Consider the following 18254-nt stretch of genomic DNA (forward strand, 5'->3'; position numbering starts at 1 on the left):
TATTATAAAACTCGTTATAAAATCAAAAGTGATTTTCAATGCATTGCAAGAATTTAGTGAACATTAGTGTTGTATAATAATAATGATAACAATTATTCTTTACTTTTTTATATTCACTATAATATTCACTGTTTTTTATAATGCATTGAATTAGCAATCATTTGAATGCAATGACTGTACTAACAAATGGAGGAAACAATAGACCAGTGAATCATTGCATTCATTATTTTGATGACAAACTCCCAGTCATTGAATAGTTTAGTGATGAGAGCCATCTGTTTGGTCAACACATCACTCGTAATCACTTAATATTCACATTGAATGCCATAATATAATATATAGACTGATAGTATGCCATAATATAATAGACTCAATGATGAGCATTGCATCCCAATGTTCACACATCCGCATCACTACTATATCTCTATAATTAACTTTTGTATCGTTTTTATTGACTTAAAATACATACGGTATATATTTTTGACGACATATGTGTTGAGTATATAATAAAGCAGTGCTAACACTATTGATAGGGTTTTACTTAATAATTGTTAACAAATACAATGTTTACTTAATTTTTTACTGAAAAGAATTTTCATTTTTATTTCTTTATATATTGTGTTTATATATTTAATAAACAATTTTTAAAAATTAAACTCAACTCTCTCTCTCTCTCTCTCTCTCTCTCTCTCTCTCTCTCTCTCTCTCTCTCTCTCTCTCTCTCTCTCTCTCTCTCTCTCTCTCTAACATTTATTTTCAGTTTTGATGCATAAATACTGTATATGCAAAAACACTTTACTTTAATTACACGAGAAGTACAATTAATTTTGTTGTTTTTTCTCTAATCCATAAAAAGTTTTGCTTAGCTTTGAAATTAACTAAAATATCAAAACATTTTATGACCGTATTTTCAAAATAGCTTTTATCTAAAGTATATGTCATTTAAAATAACAATTTCTTCTATTTTATTTAACATAATTTAAATATTATAAAAATATATCAATTATTAAAAAAAAACATTTTATTATCACTGTTGTGACTAAAATTGTGATAAATATTTGCTTTGAGAGATAAACACTTTACTCTTACACTCATTCTTAAAGATATAATTTATTAAATTTAGGCTAAAAGTGATAAAATTAGAAAAAATAAAACAAACATTTTTTACAAATTACAAATAAAAGGTTAAAAATATATAATAATTATGAACTTATATTGTAATAATAATATTAATAAATAACAATCTTAATTGTAAATTATAAATTTGATTTAATAATTTATTAAATTAAAATTTATTTTATTGAATCACATTGAAACTAGTTTATCATATATTAATTAAAGCTATTTTTTAATTTATGAATTAATTAAAAATTTATAAACTAAAATATCAAGATTTAAAATATTTATATATTAAGCAATTCATAAAATATAAGTTAATTTGTATTATAAAATACCGCTATAATAACATGTTTCTAAAAATTATTACAATATTAACATCAATTATAAATTATAATTAACTAATAATTGCTAAAAAATATATATAATTTTTAAAATATATTAATTTTAAATTATTTATGACTTCCTAGAATTAACATTAAAAATTAGTATTTAAAGTATCACAAAACTGTTTTATTGTGTCCCATATTATGTATTTAATGTAAAATAAAAGTTTTGCCATTAGTTTTTCACCACAAAAGTTAATTTACTTGTTTTACTCCTAAGAAGTTAAGTCTTTAGTTATTAAGATATATTAAATATTTAAATACTTTCTGTTGGATTAAACATACAATACATGCATTATATAAGTAAATAGTGATTTAGTTCACAAACTTTTTTAACACAATTATTGTTTTGATTACTATTTATTGAAATATTAGTTAAAATTATTCATCAAAACAATCAAATTACTGTATATTAATTATGACAAATAAAGTGAAATATAGTACTATATTTTAATAATATAATAATTTAGCAAAAATAGACTAAAACAAAAATTTAAATAAATGTTAATAATTAGTTTGTTCAATGTGAATGCAAAAATTAATGAGTGGAGGCGCCGGGTATCGATCCCGGTACCTCTCGCATGCTAAGCGAGCGCTCTACCATCTGAGCTACGCCCCCGATATGTCCTCATATGACTATAATGTTATAATAATTCCAATTGAAATCACATTGAATTGTAAGTGTAATACACTGTGTATCACGTGATTAGTGATACATTACATTAGGAATCATTGACAGCCAACCAGTGATTGACGTTATTTAGGGTTTAATTGTGTAAATCATTGATAAATGCATTGATTAACAACACATTGTTTACATTGATTTATATTATAAATTGATTGCAAATTGTTTACGTATTTTAATGATTGTATGAAACACGTGGTGTGATCTCGATTTTGGTCAACATTTGAGACCAATAACTGATTGGATTAGTGTTTAGTCATAAGCAAAGTGTAAACAAATCTCAAAAAAGATGGAAAATAACTACTTTTTGATAATTTTCCTCATATTTGTGGCCTTCACGGCACGGGATATACTGGTCGGTCACCAACAGAGGACTACTTCAGATAATGACCACAATTCGGGTCCTGATATGGCGTCGATTGTTAAGAAGGAGATCCCTTCGATGACATTAAAAGCACCCGCAAGTGGACCGACACTTAAGATACTGTATTGCTATTCATGTGGTTATAAACGGGCTTTTGATGAGTATTCACATCTGATTTCTGAACGGTTCCCACAAATCAATATCATTGGTGACAATTACAGTCCCGGTTTAATCAAAAACAAAGTCGTTCAGTTGTTATCTGTCCTCAAACTAGTAATCATAGCACTACTCATGGCTAATGTCAATCCCTTCCAACTAATGGGTGTCCCGACACCCGGTGTCTGGTTTTGGATGACTCAACACAAGGTATTATTGATTGCATTGATTTTAATATATTTGATTTGTTTATTAAATGAATGTCTTTGTCTATCCATCAGATGTACGCTTGTCTCATGTTATTCTTCCTGAGTAATACCATAGAGAGCCATCTTATGTCAAGCGGCGCCTTCGAGATCTACTATAATGGTATGAAATATCTATTAGACATTTATAATATTATTAATGATAATAATTACTAAACAACAGATGTCCCCGTTTGGTCCAAAATAACGACTGGTCGCATACCATCGCCTCCCGAAATGTTTGAGATAATTGAAAACCAAAACAAGTTATACGCTAATCAAATGAATATGAATATAGATTTTAATTCAATGCCATTACCCGGTAGACCAGTTTAGTGATTAATTGTTTTAATATACTTTTGTATGAATTTTTCAATTATTTTTTTTGTTATTATTGTTAATCAAGTTTATAACGACATAGTATTAGTTTTATTTCTCCACTGAATTAATAATATTTTGTAATAGTTTGCCACAAATGACATTTAAATTAATTTGTTAAATTATTTTTTTGCACCAAACGGTGCACTAATTTAAACTTAAATTTAATTGATTTTCAATTAAAATTTTATTTAATAATTACCGGTAGTAAAAATTTATAAACCAAATCTTATTACAATATATTGAAAATATACAGAAAACATCAACAGTTTTTAAACATCTCTATACTCTGATATATATATATATATATATATATATCTATTAAAATAAATTTAAAAAAACATTTTAAGCGTCAAAAATAACAAACAATGATATTTCAAGTTTTATTTGTAGTGAAATAAAATGATAATTTCACGAATACCTTATTATTGTGTTTTACTTGTCTTGACTTTAGTTAAATACGGCGTAAATAGTTTATATATGATCTCTTCCCAAGAGGTATAGGCCGGCAATTTTGTAGCAAACAATTGAGTCAATAAAATATTTGTCAAAAACACCAACAAAATCAATGATAAAACAACTCGAAATGTTGTCTTCATATTAATGATTGCTAAGAATGTCATCATTTTGCAAAACCTATATTTATAATAACAAAATTGCAATTAATTGAGAGAACAAACAAACAAATAACTTGTTATTGTATATATAATTACCATTTTGACAGATATTTTTCAATCACAACTTCATTTGAATTTACAATATTTAGATCCTCTCCATCAGTGACTCCATTAGTGACGACTGTTTCTGAATTATCTATTATTTCAGATCTGTTGTGTAATTCATTGCTTTCATCACTGACGGGACGTTTTATTGGAGATATGTTTTCCGGACTAAAACAAGAATTCAAATTCTCGTCATAAATATTATCACTATTAGTAATGAAAGGTTTAACAGGACTTTCATCATTAAAATCTTTGAATATGTGATCCATTTCGTCTTCATTGACACTAAAGGAATAGTCAGGAATTTCTGAATGAGTTTTAAATAAAATTGAATCTCTTGTTTGAGAATCTCTCGTCTTTCTTGTGGTATTATTGTTGTTGTAAACAGAGTTACGGAAAGAGTCATCAAACTTAGTCTTATAAAACCAAAGTTCATTGTCTTTATCAGCTATTTCTCGCTCTAAGTCATGAATATTAATCTTAAGATCTTTGATATCATTCTGTTGTTGAGCGCACTCCACGTAAACACTCTGCAACTGTTCCAAAGTCTTGTAACGGTTGTCTTCCTCCTCAGTATACGCTTGTCTCGCACTTTCATAGGATGTGGTCAACTGTTGCTCAATCTTTTGACTTTCCATTAATTGCATTTCCAGATAATACAACTAAAAATAAATTATAAAAAATTATAACTAAATTTATTAAAAATTATTACAAAACTTCAATACTTTGTCTTCAAGTTCTTTGACATAAGACTCGAGTTTGAGCTGTACTTTGTTTTTCTCATCTAATTCTTTGAGAAGACTTGTGTTTAAAGACTCGCAAATAAACAAACTTTTGTTCAAACAATCAATATCTTCGCTCTTCAGTGACAATCTTTTTTCAAAACTTTCTTTCAATTGATTGATCTCTGTTTGTAAAACTTCTTTATCTTTTATTAGTTCCACGTTTTGCTCTTCAATATCAACTAATATTTGTTTGTATTTTTTAAGTTCTTCGTTGTCATCAATTAATCTTTTGATAATATCATTGCAATTATTAATACAAAACTCGCCGATTGTTTGGCTTTTAACTGGTTTAATGGTATTTATGTTTTGCAGATAATTGTCTTCGCCATCAACAGAGACATCAAATGATTCATAAATTAAAGACTCGTTGTTGAGGTCGATGTCACAGTTGGTCTCAAATAAATGATTGATTGCATTGTCGTCGCTGTAAATGTAATGTTAATTCAATTAAGACTTAATAGCATATAATTAGTTAATACTTACGACAAAGAGTCTACTTCTTCACCAATGATATCATTATCATTGGTATCCATAGTTGATATGTCTTAACGTTGACTACAAAACAATGATTACAATCAAAACAATTCATTTAAATGACAATTGAGTTAACATTTCAATACATTTATAATCAAAACTCAATTCAAATTCAAATTTTTAACCAAATATTTGGCGCTTTTGTTATAAAACATAAATTACGACATTTTATTTGTATTAATGTAACAAATATTTTCATTACTATTACCCTTAATATTACTATTAATTAATTCAATAATATAGTTGAATAATATTAATAATTAAAATTTATATTAAATCTTATTATTATTTATTATGACTTCAATTCAATTATAGCGATATCAAAATAAAGCATTTATTTTTTAATTCATTATTTCTTATAATGTTTTAAAATTGACAATTAATAGTAAAGATATAAAATAAAAATAATATAAGAATATTCCATAATTTTCAAATAATAATAATAGATATTATTATTGAATATATTGATACTTAACCACTTGATAATATTTTTTTTAATATAAATTATTTCTCAAATGACCTATTTTTTCTATTAAATCACTTGTATATCAATGTAAATAATATTATACAAAGTGTATATAAATTATGCAAATCGTGATAAACATTGCCATACATTCAGTTAAATTCGTGATTAAACTAAATAATAAACACATTTTCATATTTAGATGACATTCAATTAGAATGTATTTAAACACAATTGATATAAAAATTATTACAACATTTTGTTTTAATACAATTATAATCAGAGACAACATAAAAATGTCAATTTTATTGAAAAGTTTTATAACTTTATTAAGTATTAATGTAATACTAATGAATAGCGATGTAGACAAGGATGAGCTTAAAGATGAGAGAGTAATCGGTGGTAGGGATGCCTTAATGGGTGAGTGTCCGTATCAGATCGCATTGATGGCCAACGATCGGTTCATTTGCGGCGGATTTTTTATACACCAGAGCGCTATTGTGACGGCAGCTCACTGTGTAAGCGGGTATGTAATCAACTTAAATACTGTACATATAATCAATTTAGTCATTTTAAGTCATTTAAGTTTTTTATTTTATTTTATTAAAAACTACAAGACCTGGAAATACTGTTTATAAAGTCCGATACAACACATTGACTCATAAAACGGGTTCATTAATAGAAGTAAGAAGAGCTATACCGCACCCTAATTACAATCCGCGAACCAATGCCAATGACATAGCGGTGCTGATACTGTCGGCGCCCTTTAGTTTTGGTGAAAACGCTAATATCATTGATATTTCCCGATCAATGGATCCCAGACCTAACTCAATAGTAACAGTGTCCGGATGGGGCCGTATATCGACTTCCAGTTATGAAGTGTCAGAAACACTAAAAGTTGCAAATCTTAGTGTAATTAGTCGTCGCCAGTGCTCTGATATATGGTCACCAATCACTGTAACTAATGGTATGATATGTGCAATGGATAAGTATAGAAGTGCTTGTAATGTAAGTTTTTATCAATTATCAATTTTTTCGTCAACTTTGCATTTATCAATGTATTTATCAAAATAGGGTGATTCTGGTGGTCCACTCGTACAAAATGGTGTCATTGTAGGGGTTGTCTCATTTGGGTCATCTCGTTGTCTTCACGATCGACTACCCAATGTCTATACAAGAGTTAGTACTTACGCTAATTGGATCAGATCTGTTGTTTACTTTGCAATAAACTTATAGCACTTAAAGCATAATTTGCTTTAATTTTATTTAATAAAATATCAATTTTAATAAATTTTATAACAGTAAATACAATACTTTATTTTCCATTATAATTATTATTATACTGTATTTATAGACTTGTCATATTAATTTTTACATCACATTTTTATATCATTAAATACAAAATTTGTTTAAATTAAGCATTATAACAACATTTTATACAATATATTTTCAGTATATATTTTTTAACACATTATAAGACATTGTAACATATTATTCATATATTAGTTTTAATAGAAATTTTTAAACAAATATATGAAATATAATATAAGTACTTTTAATACATAAAGTAAATAATAATATAGTTATATAACAATTAATAACTCAAAACTTACTCAAAGATGCCTTTAAATAGTTTAGTATCCAAATGAGAGTTTTTAGATTTTAGTGAAACTTGACTATAATGAGTGATCAAACTATCAATGGTTGGATGTACTCCGGGATCTATTAGACCAAAGCCTTCATCTGTTTTCTGTATTAGCATCTGATGAATAAAATAATGTAGAGAAACGGCCAAAACATACTGTCCCTCAAAACGGCTACTTTCTCTAACAAGAAAAGTACCGTCAGGTTTGTCTCTTAGCAGATAATCTGCCTCAACGTTGGAACAGTTGTGAACAAACCATTTTGGAGACAATTGTGTCGAATTGTTTGTAAGCCATATATAGTCTTCACTTTCATGCAAATTGATCCGATCTGTCGGTGATCTCGATATATACTCTTCAATGACAATATCTGGTATTTGAAACTGTCGTTTAGCTTTCTTCGCTGACAATCGGTGTTTAGCCGCTATTAGTGTTGAGCCAATGCATCCCATTTTGTTGGCAAATTGATAATAATTTTTGTATTTTGATTTAATAATATGTAAACTTATAAATTATTATAATTTTACTCAACATTAATAACTGATTATTTTGTGTTAAATTTATTTTTCTTTCATCAATGATATGAATGATTGGCTTTGATGTCACTCTTAATTCAACTGACAATACAATTACTGTCCTTCAAATTGATTATACATTTCATATATCATGACTTTTATTAATATTACATAAAAATTTCAATTTTTAATGAATGAATACTATAGTTATTAGAGTTTTTGATATACTGTACACTATTTATTTAAAATAAATGAATGAGTTTTCAAATATTTATTAAATGTGTGATAAATTTTCGCAAAATTAACTTTAAAGTCAAGTTTATCTGATATCAGTGTTGTTTAACTTCAGTGATTATATTTAACTTATAAATAATTTGATTAATCTTTTGTAATTCATAAAACAACAAAAAAAATCCAAAAGTATTAATATTTTTTATAATTTATAAATAATTATAGAGTTATTGACTGTGACTACTAACTTGAGTAAGGATTTTAATTTTTAATTAAGTGATCAGATTGTAATTAAAAATTTACATTAAGTCAATAGATTTATTATTCAAATATATTTAATATATTAAAAAGTTTTTTTGTATATAAGTTGTACATTTATAGTACAATTTTTAACGAATTAATAAATAAAATTTTGTGTTATCTTAACGTAAGTATTGCTTTTATACTTTATTTTATTGCTTAACTTAAAAATGTTATCACAATTTAATTTGTTGCATATATTTTTTATACAATTTTGTAAACAAATTTTAAGTAATAAACAAAATACTCTAAATAGAGATAAAATTATTAAATAATATTTATACAAAAATTAATAATTAAATATTATCATGTACTATATTCTGTATTTATAGTAATATAATAAATATTAAATATCATTTATATTATATAAAATAATTATATTTTAAAAACAAAATATATCTTAACATTATTATTTTTAATTATAATATTTTTAGAAAATAAAAACAAATGTTAATTTATATGTAATACAGTAATAAATTAAAATTTAGAGATTCAGTGATTTTATATCCAATTAATAACTCAAAATTTTTTTGACATAATATTAAAACTGCGAATCAATCGATTGTTTTATTGAATTGTTATTATATTTATTGAATTCAAGCGAAAACTGGATATTTAAGAGTTGTATTGAGTTTCCAATTGAATTCAGAGAGTGAGTGCTTTGCGTAATGAAATACAAACTGTTGTAGTGTTGAGTATTTGTACGGCTCTTTCAAACCAAAACCTACAGAAAAAAACATTATTATAATAATTCTGATTAAAAAACATTTATTTAAGCATTTATTTATAGAATATGTTATATATGATTACAGATTCAAATAAATTATTTTTTTTCATTACGATTTTAGTATATAATATATTTTAATATAACATTTGTTATTAAAAATTATATAATGCTTTTGTATAAAAAGCAATATATAATGATTTCTTATGATATGAATATATATAATAAATATAAATTAAAAAAATGTTTTGCGTTTTTGTGTAAAAAATTAATATATTAGCAAAATATAGTCAAAATACTATTTAGTATAATATAAGTCAAATGTTATATTAATTATTTAGATTACTTTAATATTCACAGAAATATTATTACTTAATAGGCAATGTTTTTTACTTATAGTTTATAGTAGAGGTTTTATTACATTATAATTTAAATATACATATAAATTTCAAAAATAATTATTATGTTTTAACATTAATATTCTACAATTTTTTCTAAATTAGTAAAAATTGTAATATTAGTCTTTTATTATATATCGGTAATTAATAAAATCTTCATAAATGATTTGTAATATGTATTAATAAACTATTGTATATAAATATTAATAAATCTTAGAAATTATTGATTTAATATTTTAACAGTTGTTATCTATTAATTTTGAAAAAATAGTTTGATATATTGAATATATGAATTTATAAAGGTTTAAAATTCTATTTTTATAGTGATCTTTGAAAAAAACTAATATTTTATTTATAACTATAAAATATTAATTTTTTACTTTTGATAAATTCTGTAAAAATATATATAAATATTGATAGACATGTTGTATGTGGTATTTTTTTAAATATTACATTATATGTTAATACTGTAAATTGCATAAACTATTGAAATCAATTGAAAATAAAACATTTAATATTCAATAATGTATTGATATGTTATTTTTGAGTTGTTTAACCATTTATTGGTTACTTGTGTGTTGACTGATAAGTAATGATATTATTTTAGTCTCACATCCTATACCATCAAGACATCAGTATTTTTATATTGATTGTGAAGTGACGGCTCAACACTTAAGTTAACATTTATTTTGAAACACATGAGCATTGGGTAACTACTTATGCAAATAACTATTAAAATCATATTTATTTGAAATGTAGCGACAAATTTAATTTATATTAAATTTTGTGAAATAGTATGAGTTAAGCTCATTATTATTTTTTGATTTTTGTTGTTACAAAACTTGTATTTTAATATTATTTATTTTGAAAAATTCAACTCTAGTGCAAAACAAACTTGCGATTAGGAAAAGACAAATATAAAGAGATTATAATTTGATTTTTCTATACATTTAATGTTTTTCTAACCGTTTATTACAATACATTGTATGTGAGTCGAGAGTTAGGTCCGGGAATGACCTACTTTTCCGATGTCTGAGCAGAGAAAACACAAACTACTGAAATGTGAACGAAAAGTCTTTATATTATGAAAAGCAGTATTCAATAAATGAATGGAAAGTGAATTATACTGAAAGCTAGCGTTTAATTCGTTACATCTATTAATCATAGAATAAACATAATTGTTATTATAATAAGAAATTCAATTGATTTGTTCAAATGCATCAATATTTTTACTATTTATATATTATTTGTCATTTGGCCAACAAATCTAATACACTATTATATATCAATAAAATTAGATTAATGTTAGATCAAACCATAATCTATTATTATTCATAATATTGGTAATTTTATATTTTAACAATATTAAATACATTTAATTAATTGGCATTAAAAACTTATGGGGGATAATATTTTATTTTTTACTATAAAATCATTTTGAAATGTCATTAAATGTTATATACAGTGCTTTATAAATGAAAAAATAAATTTTTATGAAAACCTATTCTTCATAAGCAGTGATAAAAAGGTTGGATCTCACTATAGCTTAGCTGTTATTTAATAGTATTTTAGATTTAAATATTTGTTGTTGACATTTGTGGTTTAATATGAAATATCTATAATTTACAATAGAATTAATTTTTAAGTTAATGAAAATATATTTCTATAAAGTATACTATATTTTTAAAGATAACATTCATTGAATATATGATATTCTGTATAAATATTATAGTACTATATATACAACTAAATACTCTATTCACATACTCTAAAAATAAATGCTATTATTAAACACAATTATATAATATTTTTCTTATTGATTGCTAATATAGTCTTATTACATGATTTGCAAAAAAATGATTATTTAAAGATGAAATTAGTTATAATTTTAATTAATTAAAAATGTTTTTTAATAAATAATTTATATATCATATAAATAAATTATATCAATGGCTTTCGTTAATTTAATTATAGATTATACAGTATTTTATTGTATTAATATATAAATAATTTATTAACAATGTTAAAGACTTTACTATTTAATTAGTGATTGATAAATTTACTACTATCTATAATTAACAATTTTTTATTTTTATTTTACTTTTCTAACCAATATTTGATGGTCATAAATTATCTATATATAAGTTATATCTTTGCATCATTATACATATCTAGTGTATATAATATATAATTTGTATATACTATATATTATACTAATAATAACATACTGTATATATAATAATAATATATATAATGTATATTATTGAGTATAGCATAATGTATTATTAACAATTTAATACTGTAATATTCTAAGTTTTGTATATAATTTAATATTATATTTTAGACTCAATGTTAAATTTTAAATATTAAATATTAATTACTGTATAAGCTATTTACTGTCTATAATTGATAAGTTAATATAATTAGATATCTTTATTTGAAACATTAATATTATTTAATTATTCTCTATTAAACAAACCGATTAATGTGTTAAAAAGTAATTAAATATTATTTTAAAAACTTTGATACTATAAAATAATAGTCAAAAATTAGAATAAAAACTAATTTTATATTATTTATATTTGAATAATTTTTATATAAATAATTGCTGTATATTTAGTGAAGTATTCATTATTGTAGCGCTTTTAAAATGACACAAAAATAACTATAATTTATTATAAAACAGACATTTTAGTTTAGTATATATAGTATTTATGTTTAATACATTGTGTTTATAAATAAAGGTTTGTGTAAAACAAGTTTGGATAAAAAAAATCTTAAAATCTATATTATTATGATATATAGTATAGTACTGTATTTATATAATGTAATACTTTACAATATAACGATAAACTGATACACAATTTGTATTATAAAAATACAGTGTATAGTCTACTGCACTATAGACTATAATTTATAGTAATATGAAAGTATTAGAGATTTTGATAAATTATAAATAAATGACATAAAAACCAATTTTAATTGAAATAGATTTTATTTCACAAATATTTTATGGTATAACTTATATTATTAATGTTATAGATGTGATAACTTAAATTCATCAATAAATAGACAATTAATTAACATTTAGTTTTTAATAAAATGAAAGCCTAACTTACGATGTTATTGATATAATGTGGGAGTAATTAAAGGCATGAATTATTTGCTAAATTGTTTATTTTGAACACAAACTGCAATAATTTTAGGTATGGTTTTGTAAAGTTCATATGAGAGGAGAGTGGGTGTATATTTTAGTACTAAAAATCAATAATTAGCCAAAAATTGGAAGTAAATCAAAATTATCATTATATTAATATTATATTATATATATTTAATTCCTGTCGATTTTTTAATATTAATATTTTTTATATTGTTTAATAAAAAATTGATTTTTGTATTTTAAGAATTTTCAATAAAAAAATTCAGTATAAATATTAAAAATATATTTTTCATTAATATGTTAAATCTCCAAACTTTTATTTATATTTAACATTGTTAGCTAAAAAAGCCAGTTTACACAATAATTTTGGAAAAATATAACAAAATGATTTAAACTAAAATAAAAATACAATACCATAATTATATCAAAAATTTAATAACTTAAAAAACTTTATAAAACAAAATATTATCAAATCGATATTTATCAAAACTATATCATGAAAACCTAATTGAATTAATTAACTAAAGGATTGACACAAAATTTGTTTTTAAGTTATAGTATGCTTTCTTACAATATATACCATTACTATGATAACTATGACACTGTATTTATCATAACTTAATTGATTTACTAATTATGTTTATTATACTTATGAAAAACATAATAATATACTGTATTATACACTCTGTATTTGGTGTATTATGATGGCAATTATGCACACACACACACACACACACACACATATATATATATATATATATATATATATATATATATATATATATATATATATATACATACATACAAATAATATATATATCTTATAATAGAAACTTTACTAAGATAAATAAAGTATAATTTTATTAAAATAAATTGCAATTTCTACTTTAACTTTAATTTCAATGTATAGTTAAAGGTATAGTATAATTGACGTTATTAAGTGATGGCATTTTAGTATATTAACTACAATACAACTTTAATATAATAAAAATTATTTGAATTGTAAATATAAGTCATTGAATACATAATTATTGTGTCGTATAATTATATTAAAAATTTATTATTTAATATATGAAAAATGTATTAAAATGGAAAAATTGAATATAACTAACCGTAAACTGATCTCAATATAAGACAGTGTCTGATGTGTGATCCGCACACAAACGATAGGGTGTATTGATTGGGAAATTTCTCGCTTTTTCTAAATACAGACATCAAAAACATTAGATTAATCAATAAATTTTGACACAAATAAAGAAAAGACTGGCATTTTAGGGTCAACTCCTTAGAGAAATATATTAATAGATGTATAAAGAGAATGCTTACCGAACCAGAAAAGTTCCGTCAGATCTACCCCTCAGTAGACGTTCGGCACTAACTCGGGTACAGTTAGGTAACAACCAATTCAATAGATTATAACGAGTTAACCGACAATCACTACAAACACATTGCAGTGAACAGTGATTGGCATAACTTAACGGTCGGTTTGTTGGTGGAGGTGTCGGTGGTGTCAAACTAAATGCCGATTCATTGCCGATGTCTTCGCAAATGATTTGATTCTCAATTAATGTGGTCTTCGGTCGCATATATTGCTTGATATCGCTATAAATATTTGGTTCTATTGTTGTTTTTGGTCGACTTCTGTCTGCAAATGTAGGCGTCGGTCGAAGAAATTGTCGGTCAATAGTTGAGTTTCTTTCGGGAGTCAAATCAATTTGACTGGTAGTCACCCGAACCAGAGTTACGTAATCGGATTCATCTGAGATCTGATTTTCAAATTTTTCAAATTGATTACTAAAAAGCGATTTTCTGTGTCGAGTGGACGAACCCGACTGACCCATACTTGAAGCCACTCTTTAAATTCTGAATTCAATTTAGTTAATCAACTATTGTTTTATCACTAAAAAATTAAAAGATAATGATTTGTAATGTTTGAAATACTGCTATCAAATATCATTATTTGATGATTTAACCAAAAGGTTTGTATCTATGTTTCCTATAGGATATGATTTCATTTTCATATCATTAGAGGAAATCAGTCAATATTTCGGAAATTCCGACAGAATTTCATATTTTTATATATAATTATAAATAAAATTTCTATAAATATTATGTTGTTTTCTAACAACGTATTTGGCGATCAAATTTATGTCATTTGATTTTTGACGTTTCAATTAATACTTTCTATTTTTTATATAGATTTTAATTAATATTTATTAAAAATGTATAATTTGACAAATTCAAATGTTTTTAAAAATATGTATAAATAAGTATATATAAAAAATAATACATGTACATGCATAAATTAAGACATTTTTAATTATGAAATTATACCAATTGTTTTTGTATGTAATTTTTTACATAATTAATAATTTGAATATAATTAGCAATACATTTAGTAAATTCATTATTATGCTTATGTCATTGATAACAATTGCCAAAATATTACAATGTAGATAAATGATCATACAATTTAAATTTATTAAATTTATATATTTTCATTGATGAATTGATTTACTGTTAAATAATTTAACAATTTTAACAAATTTTGTGCATAAGTTCACATAGAAATGGTATCTTATTATACATTGTAATATACAGTTGAACACAAAACTATAGGGCCTATAGTATAGGCTATATCAATACCTTTTATAAATGCCTAACATATAATATAACAAAAACAATTATTAATATTTTATAATTGCTTTTTAATTTATATAAAATAATGAGTAGGATAAACTTACCATTACTAATTTATTACTAGTTTATTTGTACACAATTTAATTTTATAAAGCTTAATGACTATATAATAGTTAAACAAAAATACATTTAAAAATATCATAAAAGCAGGGTTGCGAAAGGTTTTCGATCTCAGGGGGGGGGTATAGGGTGGGGTAAAATGTCAAAATTTTTGAAAAAGCTTGGGGGGGGGGTATAGGGGGTATAGGGGGGTGAACAATTTTTATTGCATTTTTAAACGACAATTTTTCCCAAATTTGAGTAAATTCCCAATAAATTCCCAATAAATTCCCAATAAATTCCCAATAAATTCCCACTAAATTCCCACTAAATTCCCACTAAATTCCCATTAAATTCCCACTAAATTCCCATTAAATTCCCATTAAATTCCCATTAAATTCTTCATAAATTCTCACATAAATTTCTTAAAAAAGAAAAATATTCCAACTTAATTTCTTAAGACTCAAAATATATTTTCAATATTATTTTTACAATATTAAAAAATGAAATTTTACATAATATATATAAGATAAAAACAATTACTATAATTACTTGTCTACTATTTAATTAATTATTTACAATGTTGTTAAAATTAATGATATTGTAGTGAATTTATTGTCTTAAAAAATTAAATTGTAATTTAGTTAATTTAATTAGTAATTATTAAAAAATCTGAAAAATACAGATCAATTTGTTTATTAAGTAGCATAAACAATTATTATAAATTTATAAAATAAAAACATCAATATTTTTTTGATAATTGGAGGGAATTTATTAAGGGACTATCCACCCTTGAAATGCCCCAACTCTAAATAGTTTTTTTAGTACTTAACAAATTTATATTTATTTATTTTCTAAAGATAAGCTATTTATTTATATTAAAACTCAATTAGTATTTATATTTTTGTTTAATATTAAATTTTACATAAATGAAAAAATTTCTTGAAAATTGGTGGGAATTTATTAGGGAACTAGTGGAGTGCCCCAACTGGTGTAAATAATGTTAAATTGATGTAATTAAGTATTTTTATCTATTTATTTTGTTAAGATAAGCTATTTATTTATATTAAAACTTAATAAAGTATTTATATTTTTATTTAATTTTAAACTTTACACTAATCAAAAAAATTGGTAGGGGGCCCCCTAACTTTTTGGCTTTAGGCCAGGGGGGGTAAAACCTAAAAATCTCGACCTCAGGGGGGGGTAAGATGGCCTTACCCCCCCCCCCCTTTCGCAACCCTGCATAAAAGGTACTCTAAGTTTTGATATATTAATATCATTGTTGGCAGAGACAAAATATTTGTATAATACAAAGCGTAATATAGAGTTTAATACAATGTAAAATACATGACCAATTTTGTTTACAAAATTTTGTTTGCACCAACTAGTAATAAAAGCATTGATATAAGCAAAGTAAATAATGTTTTATAATTAATATATATTTAATATTATTTTTTTTTATTGAATTTCATTTTTTATTTTAAATTATTTGATTATTATAACTTAGAGACGATTATAATAATAATGCATTTTCTAGCAATTATATTTTTTCTAAATATTTTAAAGTAATTTTTAACATAATATACACTGTATATTATACAGTATATTAGTTTTAAATTTTGTATAATACTAGTTAGATCCACGTAATAAAATGTGTATCAATAGTTAACACGTTCAACAATACTCTCTCGCAATCTATCTCTTTACTAAACAATGCTTTCACGCGCTATAAAATATACAGTGTATTATAAAAAGTATATTTTATTTAATTATTATTATTTATTTAATAAATTAAAATTATTAATAATCGCCGACACATTAAAAGTAATTGTTTGCGTCACACAAATATGGAACAAACATTGAACAAATTATATAGTAGTAAATTTATAGTATAGACAAGCAGTACATTGTATTTGTAGTATACTGTATTATACAAAGTCAAAATTCAAAACCTTGTATTTTTCCAACCCTGATTAATATACTGTATAAATTTACAGGTAAATTATATATATATATAAAGATAAATAAAAACAAATATTTTTAAAGATAACTTTTATATTACTTTCTTTACTATCAGTATATTGTGATATACAATGTATAAGTGATTTTATGGAGACTAACTTTCCTATTTATAACGTGAATGATATACAGGTATAATGTACAGAGTCTTAAACAGCGGCGGCGGCGATGCTATTAATTACAATTATCTGGTCAACAATAAATTTGATTAAAAAGTTACCAATGGCAATGTTGTAGATAATTTTAAACTAAATAAAATTGTAATTGGTCATTTTTTAATTAATTATATGATTGGCCAGATAATTGCAGTCGACTATCATTTATAAATTTTTTAAACAGTCGAATATAAATTATCTGGCCAATCATACAATTAATTTAAAAATGACCAATTACAATTTTATTTAGTTTAAAATTATCTACAACATTGCCCTTGGTCACTTTTTAATCAAATTTATTGTTGACCCGATAATTGTAATTAATAGCATCGCCGCTATCATCGCCGCCGCCGCTGTTTAAGACTCTTTATAATTTTACAGTATATAACTTTACTCATTTGTAATTCATAAAATAATATTTAAGTTTTACCATATTTTACCATGTACTTTTATTTATTTTTAAAAATCTTTTAATATTCAAAAAATTGTGTATCATGTATATTAAAATTAAAATATTAAAAAATAATATGTAAGTA

The 18254-nt window shown here is 23.6% G+C and overlaps 4 protein-coding genes and 1 non-coding gene across 5 annotated transcripts; 2 read left to right on the forward strand and 3 right to left on the reverse strand.

Annotated features, from left to right (window-relative positions):
* Positions 1-2048: 2048 nt before the first annotated feature.
* Positions 2049-2121, reverse strand: Trnaa-agc (transfer RNA alanine (anticodon AGC)). The gene has a single exon. It is a non-coding gene; the product is annotated as a tRNA-Ala (tRNA).
* A 103-nt stretch (positions 2122-2224) lies between these two features.
* On the forward strand, positions 2225-3417 carry LOC128958522 (thioredoxin reductase-like selenoprotein T). The gene is made up of 3 exons (XM_054304393.1): positions 2225-2917; positions 2989-3076; positions 3137-3417. Exons 1-3 carry the CDS (start codon positions 2477-2479, stop codon positions 3286-3288), a joined length of 681 nt encoding a protein of 226 aa, XP_054160368.1. The 5' UTR covers positions 2225-2476; the 3' UTR covers positions 3289-3417.
* Positions 3418-3713: 296 nt separating this feature from the next.
* LOC128958520 (arrestin domain-containing protein F-like) lies at positions 3714-5479 on the reverse strand. The gene is made up of 4 exons (XM_054304391.1): positions 5321-5479; positions 4778-5261; positions 4044-4714; positions 3714-3966 (listed from the first exon to the last, which is right to left on the reverse strand). The coding sequence occupies exons 1-4, from the start codon at positions 5368-5370 to the stop codon at positions 3756-3758; spliced, it is 1416 nt and encodes a 471-aa protein (XP_054160366.1). The 5' UTR covers positions 5371-5479; the 3' UTR covers positions 3714-3755.
* A 705-nt stretch (positions 5480-6184) lies between these two features.
* On the forward strand, positions 6185-7070 carry LOC128957916 (mite allergen Der p 3-like). The gene is made up of 3 exons (XM_054303731.1): positions 6185-6360; positions 6452-6842; positions 6909-7070. Exons 1-3 carry the CDS (start codon positions 6185-6187, stop codon positions 7068-7070), a joined length of 729 nt encoding a protein of 242 aa, XP_054159706.1.
* A 2049-nt stretch (positions 7071-9119) lies between these two features.
* Positions 9120-14747, reverse strand: LOC128957917 (phosphatidylinositol 3-kinase regulatory subunit gamma-like). Its single transcript, XM_054303732.1, has 3 exons — positions 14132-14747; positions 13918-14006; positions 9120-9247 (listed from the first exon to the last, which is right to left on the reverse strand). The coding sequence occupies exons 1-3, from the start codon at positions 14644-14646 to the stop codon at positions 9120-9122; spliced, it is 732 nt and encodes a 243-aa protein (XP_054159707.1). The 5' UTR covers positions 14647-14747.
* Between the last annotated feature and the right edge of the window lie 3507 nt (positions 14748-18254).

This window comes from Oppia nitens, unplaced genomic scaffold, assembly GCF_028296485.1.
Source record: "Oppia nitens isolate AA-2021 unplaced genomic scaffold, nextdenovo-longstitch-racon4-pilon3 scaffold3_pilon_pilon_pilon, whole genome shotgun sequence".
Taxonomy (NCBI): Eukaryota; Metazoa; Arthropoda; class Arachnida; order Sarcoptiformes; family Oppiidae; genus Oppia; species Oppia nitens.

Coding starts and splice junctions, on each gene's coding strand:
- LOC128958522 (XM_054304393.1), top strand. CDS start 2,477: ATGGAAAATAACTACTTTTTGATAATTTTCCTCATATTTGTGGCCTTC. Junction 2,918..2,988: donor TTTGGATGACTCAACACAAG/GTATTATTGATT, acceptor TCTATCCATCAG/ATGTACGCTTGTCTCATGTT. Junction 3,077..3,136: donor CTTCGAGATCTACTATAATG/GTATGAAATATC, acceptor ACTAAACAACAG/ATGTCCCCGTTTGGTCCAAA.
- LOC128958520 (XM_054304391.1), bottom strand. CDS start 5,370: ATGGATACCAATGATAATGATATCATTGGTGAAGAAGTAGACTCTTTG. Junction 5,262..5,320: donor GAAGAAGTAGACTCTTTGTC/GTAAGTATTAAC, acceptor TTACATTTACAG/CGACGACAATGCAATCAATC. Junction 4,715..4,777: donor TCAAAGAACTTGAAGACAAA/GTATTGAAGTTT, acceptor ATTTATTTTTAG/TTGTATTATCTGGAAATGCA.
- LOC128957916 (XM_054303731.1), top strand. CDS start 6,185: ATGAATAGCGATGTAGACAAGGATGAGCTTAAAGATGAGAGAGTAATC. Junction 6,361..6,451: donor GCAGCTCACTGTGTAAGCGG/GTATGTAATCAA, acceptor AAAAACTACAAG/ACCTGGAAATACTGTTTATA. Junction 6,843..6,908: donor AGTATAGAAGTGCTTGTAAT/GTAAGTTTTTAT, acceptor TTATCAAAATAG/GGTGATTCTGGTGGTCCACT.
- LOC128957917 (XM_054303732.1), bottom strand. CDS start 14,646: ATGGGTCAGTCGGGTTCGTCCACTCGACACAGAAAATCGCTTTTTAGT. Junction 14,007..14,131: donor GACGGAACTTTTCTGGTTCG/GTAAGCATTCTC, acceptor GTCTGTATTTAG/AAAAAGCGAGAAATTTCCCA. Junction 9,248..13,917: donor TATATTGAGATCAGTTTACG/GTTAGTTATATT, acceptor TTTTTTCTGTAG/GTTTTGGTTTGAAAGAGCCG.